Consider the following 7,353-nt stretch of genomic DNA (forward strand, 5'->3'; position numbering starts at 1 on the left):
CTTCTTCTTCTTCTTCTTCTTCTTCTTCTTCTTCTTCTTCTTCTTCTATTTCGCATAACAACAACTACAACAACCAGTTATATTCGTGCAAATGTGCTGAATGCAATTGATATGCGCGCACAAAAGCCAAGTGCAATTCTTGCCGAGTTGTTTTTGCTAGCACATTTGATTTGGTTAGTCTTATTGTTGTTACTGTTGTTGCACCAATTTTATCATCAGCAACGATTAGCACAAAGGTAAACGGTCTTCATCCTGATTCACATACACACATTGCCACGATATTCAAATAACTTGTCAATTGTACCTATAAATTACTTATCGATAAGATAGTGTGCTACGCTTGATTTGTGATTGCCATTGCGTTTTGTTTGTACTCGATTTTGAAGCCGCTCTGTCGACAGCGAATGAAAGTGAGAGAGGTACTTTAGAACGATTTGTATTATTCTTCTTTTTTTTTAATCTTTTCAATGGGATTTAATCGTCTTAAGAGCACTTATGCTTTCAGTCATTAATGGTCCGTTTTGTTAACATCAAAATATTGATTCTCGCTTATTGTATAAGAATCATTTTTTTAAACTTCAACAAACAAAAAAACTGACGTATTGGATTTGTAAGTCTCGTCGAGTATATTCATATTGTTGGAAAAGGTTATCATTTTTGTGTGACCTTAATCGAAATTTGTTTCTTTTTAGATCATAATGCAAAGAACTACGCGTTGTATGACGTAGAATTTTTGTTTCTTTCGGCCGGTTCGGTTGAAAAACATTACATTGAAAATGCTACGAGAATCGTTCTGAGTTGTTTACTTCATCGTGATCGCTTGTTCTGTATTACTCGCTTGTTGTGAACATTAGATAAGAAAAGTTGATATTGAATTGAAGATTTAGAATTGATATGCAACCATTTCGAAAAAGTGCACTTCCAAATAGGTTTTTTTTTTCAGAGAAAAACATATGACCTGATTTTTGAACGGCATGCTGTGAACATTTTTGTTCGATTTCTGCTTAATTTTTGCGCGAATTTCGTTGACGAAACTGCAACAATCAAATATATTGTTGGCCTTTCGTCCGAATGGCGACTTCGTTAAAATCTTTTGTACTTCTTACCAAACCCAAAAAAAAAACAAATGAAACCAAATTGTGCAAATGCAAACAAAATTGAGAGAGTGAATTTCATTCATGATGGAATGAACCAGTCATACCCGTATACACATAATTCGAATAAAATTGAAATGTATGAGTGGAAAAAAAAATCCATCGAAATAATACACATCAGATATGACTTTGTGATTTGACCACACAATTTTAATATGGCATTAAAGTGAACGAAGCGCGCAATGCAAATGAAATAAATGAATATTTTTTTCTTCAGCTAAATATAGAAAAAAATTATTTTTTATATATAGACACGGAGAGAGATTTGTGTATGTATTGAGTATGTGTGTATGGAATTGGATTGTTGTGCATTGGCGAAGCGCAAACGTCGACCGCCGCACGTCGTTCACTCGTTCGATCGCTTGCTCGCTCGCGCACTCTCTTCACTTCAACATTCATACAAACTAATTACACAGTATTTGCTTAACGATACATTGGCTTTCCATTCGAAATGGTTGTTGCTGTTTTTTTTCTGCTTACTTCTCTACTCTGTTTCCCTCTCCCTCTTCCTCTGTGCGTATGACGCTATTTTATACAATAATAATTTTGTATTTGTACATTTTACATCGTTTCGATGATTTGTGTGTTTTCTTTGTTGTTTCCATTTAATTAGGGAAAGTGAAGCACCACGATTACGATTGAACATAATTTTGTGTGTGTGTGTGTGTGTGTGTGTGTGTGTGTGTGTTTGTTACAAGAGAAATATGCGAGCATGATGATACCGGAGAAAGGCGAAAGAATCATATGCGAAAACGCATAAGACATTACAAATCTTCACCAATTTTCGAGAAAAAAAAGTTTCTTGTCTCTCTCTCTCTCTCTGTGTGTGTGTGTTTTGGGATGAAAAACATCAACCAAACTGAAGTCGCTTTTCAAAACCAATCCAAATTCAAACGAACTTTCTAATTTTTTTTTTCGTTCATTTCTACTTCTTTTTCGTCTCAATGTTGGTTCCGATTTTTTTTTAATGTTTTACTCGGTCGTCAGTCCACAAAATAAATGCGATCATTTGGTTTTGTTTTTTTTTTTTGTTCTGTTGATCGTTGGTCGTGATGGCAAAATGTCAAAACGCCATTGTCATCGCTCCGACAGTGGAATGAATTATGATTCTTCAATGTTTCAGCGTATTCAATTACAAAACCCTCGTCATCGATATGCATTTGTTCTGTGCATTTTCTACTTGTTCTCAGTATGAACGGCGATGAATCAGCGCCCAAAAATGTTCGTTCGAAGAATGAACGATCGACTATAACGATGAACGTTTTATTTTAGGCTATGATTTTCTACTGCAAGTTACTGCAAGAATTGTCCAGATAACGAATCATTTACCGAGCGTTGAGTCACACTAAATCGCTGAATGATGCCATATCCAAGGCGAAATAGCATGCGTTCAAGCGATGAAATGAGAATATCCGGTATGATGAAACGATTTGATCATTTCAAATCAAACATTCCATTTAACCAGAATTGAATGGAGACGAAGGAAAGTACGCTCAAAACGCCCAGATTTAAACTTCCGTTTTTTTTTTCGACTGGTCTGAAAAAGAAGTATGCATTTGGTTTTGGGCTCGTTTTTGAGACAACCATCTTTTCTTCTCTCTCTCTCCCTCTGTCTCTGTCTCTCTCGCGTGGAAGAAGTGGCATTCGAAACGATATCTCAAGCAAGAACTTTGTGTGTTGGAAGACATGCTCACAATAGCATCGACCGAAAAAACAGAATAAATGCTGAGTATATCGTTTATTATGGTGTACAATAAACACGCGTACCTTTTTGTCAAACAGATAATGGTTTTGAACAATGAGGTTAACACATGAATAAGATAAACGCACCTGCGCGCAACATATAAACATATTTAGTATATGTATGCCAACAAATAATCTCCCGTGAGTTTCAAATTCCAGTGAAGATATCGTTTGGTATTCATGTTTTTCTCTCTGTCGTTCGCTTGCTTCGCTTGCTCATTTATCACATACGCCCACTGATGGTTGCATGAAAACTGCATTGAATTGAACTGCTCATGACTTAGAAGCCAAGACGTTTATTCACTTTTGTCTAACCATTATATTGTTTGTGTGTTTTGCCTCGTTTCGTTTTTTTTCTCTCTTCACTCATAACTTAATGCTTCCAATGACTTTGATGCCGATTTATTTAATCAACCAAATCTGTTCTTTCTCTTTCTCTCTCTCTCTCTCTCCATTTGCAGCAGCAGAAATTCCTGAAACGGTCATTAGATGACACCGAAAATGTTACAGATAATTATGAGCCGCCACATAAGCTGTCGCACACGAGTAGTGAGAATTTGAAATTTTCCGTGGAAATTGTGCAGCAATTGGAGTTTACGACGTCAGCGGCCAATTCACAGCCACAACAAATCAGTACCAATGTTACGGTGAAAGCATTGACAAATGCATCGGTGAAGAGTGATGGTAGTCAACATGGTAATAATAATGGCGGTGGTGGCGGAGGCGGTGGTGTCATTCTTCATAATCATGTGAATAACCAGCACGACGGAAACTGTGTGCCAACCGTAAATGGTCAACATGCCGTACCGTCGCCCGTTTCACAAACCAACAACGATTTAGCCAATAATTTGATTGAATGTAAACAAGAGCCGGACTCCGATTTTGCCGATTTGGAACAGTGTGCGGCCGCATTGGAAAAGGATGCAGCGGCCAATGGCCATTTTCCCGGCTTTCCCGATCTCATTGGCGATGACACCATCGACGATAGCGACACATTCAAAGACATTATCTCTGATCTCACCGATATCAATAATTCCGATTTTCTTAAAATGGACATCAAAACGGAGGACTGTAAGCCCGATCAACTCGGATTGGACAGTTTCAATGTAAAACCAACGAATAATTCGCATGCACAGTTCGCACAACAGCAACAGCAGCAACAACAACAACAACAACAACAACAACAACAACAGCAGCAACAGCAACAGCTACATCAACGTGGTGGTTACAATACATGTAACGTGCCGAATAATTCAATGGTAATGATTCTAATGGAAAATGTGTTGAAATTAATTCTAATTGCTGACATCTTCTTCTTCTTTTTTTCTCTCGACCAATCTCTAGTGCGAACTATCACCGGCCCAAACACTTAAGCAAATGGCTGAACAGCATCAACAGCACAAGATTATGGGAATGCCATTCGTTCGATCACCGATGGCCAATAATCAAAATGCACCACAAGTGAATCCCAATCGTAATAATATTGTGAATTCGGGACCATTTGGCAATGATTTTAGTCAATTCAATAGTTCCGATTTTATAAACAATTCAACGGGCGGCAATGCACAATTCGAATTAGCTGCCAAACAAGAGATGATGTTTTCGCAACAGCAAACACTTCATATGCCGCCACAAATGCAAACGAAACTCAATCCGAATGCATTCAATAAACAACAACAATTCCCATACGGTTCACCAAATTCAATAGGTATTAAATATATGATATTATCATAACGCCCATATTATTGACCCAAGCGAATGTGTTTTTTTTTTATTCCTGTTACGTTTCGCTTTATTTTTGTTGCTGTTGTTGTTTGCTTAAACTTAACCCCATCCCCCATTTGTACACATATTTTATAGCGCCAAACTTTATGGGTCGTAATCCAGCACAGTCACAACATACGGCAAATAATTTACCACCTCGTCCGCCACCAAATGCAGGCAAACCAAATGTGAACAACGGTGCCGGCAATTGCAATCCGATGCCAAACAATCAGTCAACTACCACATTACAAATGAAACAAACGCAACAACTGCATATCAATCAACATGGTCCAAATTCACCGGGCATCCATGTAAGTACACACAAGCTTTGAATTTTTGGTGTCGGTTTCTAATTTAGCGAATGGCCCGAAAATTAGCATCGGATTTTGGTTTTTGATATACATTTTGATTCGAACATATTCAAACTGTGAATTAACTTAAATAACTTGATTTGTGGCTTTTATTTACAGGTTTCAGCTGGTCAACATTTACATTTAAGTGGTGATATGAAAAATAATGTGTCAGTAGCCGCTCAGCAAGGCATCTTCTTCAATCAACAGCATGCAAATAAAGGTCAACCGCCACAAAATATGAACGCTGGTCCCGGATGCAATACAAATCCAAGCAATATGAACAACAATCAACAGCCTCACGTACAGCAACCAAATAATAATCCTCAAAGTAAGCTCTTCACCAATAATTTGTCTTCTCTCTCTCTCTCTCTCTCTTCAAAATACGAATAATCATCGCCGAATATTCCTACTTTCTAGTCCAATTATTCTAATCAATTCATTCCAACCAATTTTGACTTCCATAGATGCAGGCAACGATTCGTATTCCGTTTCACAAACGCAAACAATCAATTTCACACAACAAACACTTCGCCAAAGACAAGCGCCACAGCAAACGAATCAACAAGCGCCACCGTCTCAATCGCAACAACATTCACAAATGGGCATGCAAATGAATATGGGCGCCCAGAATCCAGGTAGATTGCCAAGTAAACTTTCAATCCATCTATTATTTTTTTTTTTTGGTGTAACTGGCGGAATTATGCAAGAATATTTATTGACTCCTCTCTTTCGCTTCCTTTTACAGTCAATTTACCTCAAGCGATGGCACAAAACAATGTGAATGCGAGCGGTAATCCCATACAAAATATGACAGCCATGAGTAATCCAATGGGAATGAATATGAATGCGCATGGTTCCATGCTTTCTACGTCAGCAGTCATGGTATGTATACAGTGACCGTAATTTTTTTTTTTTTATATCTGCACGTTTTGTTTCCGTCAAAATGACGCGATTTTTCCTTGCAGCAGCAACAACAGCAACATCAACAGCAGCAACAACAACATCAACAACGGCAACAGCAACAGCACATGATGCGAGCGCAAGCGATGCAAATGGGCAACAGACCTCCACCACCTGAATACAAAGGTAAATTACATTTTGGACCATTTTGCTACTGTTTTTACCAAGAAAGAAGTATAAAATTTCATTTTGCGAATTGTTTTTTTTCTTCAGGAATGTTACCGAATCAAATGATGCATCAAGCGGGCCGTGGCTTTCCAAACAATGCGGCCGCAGTTGCTGCAGCGGCGAATATGCGACGGATGAACCAACAACAACAACAACAACAACAACAACAACAACAACACATGCCGAATACTGGTAAGAATTGTGAGAAAGAAAAGAATACCTCAATCCGAAGTGGAAAAATAGATCTCAGTCTGAATCGTAACCGATAATCATTTTAGGTGCTATGATGCGGCCACAACATCAAATGTTCATGCAACAACAGCATGGGAACCAACAACATGCGAACCAGCAACAACAGCAACAACGTATGCCAACGCAATTTGGTCACATGAATCAACAACGACAACAACCAAATGTTCATCCCGTGCCCGATAAAATGGCAATGAATCCCGATTGGCGTCATACAGCCATCATGTCACAACAGCAAAGCATTAACTTTAACGACAACGGAAATAGTTTAGAATTTTTAGAAAATTTACCCGTGGGAGATGCAAGCAACTATACTGCACAAGACTTACTTAGTTCACTTGACAATGAAAATTTCAATTTCAACGACATCCTCCATTGAACTGACTCTCGGATGGGGTGAATTCCGTGGAAGTGTGGGCGTTGAAAATTGAATTTTTTTTTATATTTTGTAAATTATTTGAGAAAATTCCTAATTTTTAGTATGAAAGATAAAAAAAAAAACAACAACAATGAAACAAACACACAACAGAACAAAACAATCTTTATTTCGAAGAATATATATATAATAAATTACTATTTGCTATATGTTATTATCATTATTATTATATTATTATTATATTATTATTATTATTATTATTATAAAACTATCATCATTAAAAATTGTTTTGTAATTTTCCTATTTTTATATGAAGAAAACATTTTGTTCGTAGCAAATAAAAAGGAAGAAATCTTTTTTATATTAGTTTTATAAGTGGAAAAGCATGTCGAACAGAAGAAAATGAAATACAAAAAATAATGGCATACACGATGATGTTAACCAATTTAAAGAGAAAAAGAGGAACAACAATCTGTGTCAACTTTATGCGGTTTAGAATATTTTCTGTATATATTTAATTTTTTATTTGATACTCGGTTCATTTCAATTCAATTCGTTTTTTCTTTCCTTTGTAGTATCTTCCAAA

General features: G+C 36.9%; 1 protein-coding gene across 1 annotated transcript; it reads left to right on the forward strand.

Moving 5' to 3' along the window:
• Window positions 1–3,358: 3,358 nt before the first annotated feature.
• On the forward strand, window positions 3,359–6,988 carry LOC129580227 (neurogenic protein mastermind-like; the record flags this gene model as incomplete). The annotated part of the gene is made up of 9 exons (XM_055470457.1): window positions 3,359–4,156; window positions 4,242–4,605; window positions 4,758–4,972; window positions 5,132–5,342; window positions 5,479–5,649; window positions 5,760–5,896; window positions 5,980–6,100; window positions 6,188–6,334; window positions 6,421–6,988. Coding segments are annotated over 9 exons (2,514 nt in total), but the record flags the coding sequence as incomplete, so codon positions are not given.
• Between the last annotated feature and the right edge of the window lie 365 nt (window positions 6,989–7,353).

This window comes from Sitodiplosis mosellana, unplaced genomic scaffold (assembly GCF_009176505.1).
Source record: "Sitodiplosis mosellana isolate CC-2019 unplaced genomic scaffold, AAFC_SMos_1.0 Smas_scaffold_7315, whole genome shotgun sequence".
NCBI lineage: Eukaryota > Metazoa > Arthropoda > Insecta > Diptera > Cecidomyiidae > Sitodiplosis > Sitodiplosis mosellana.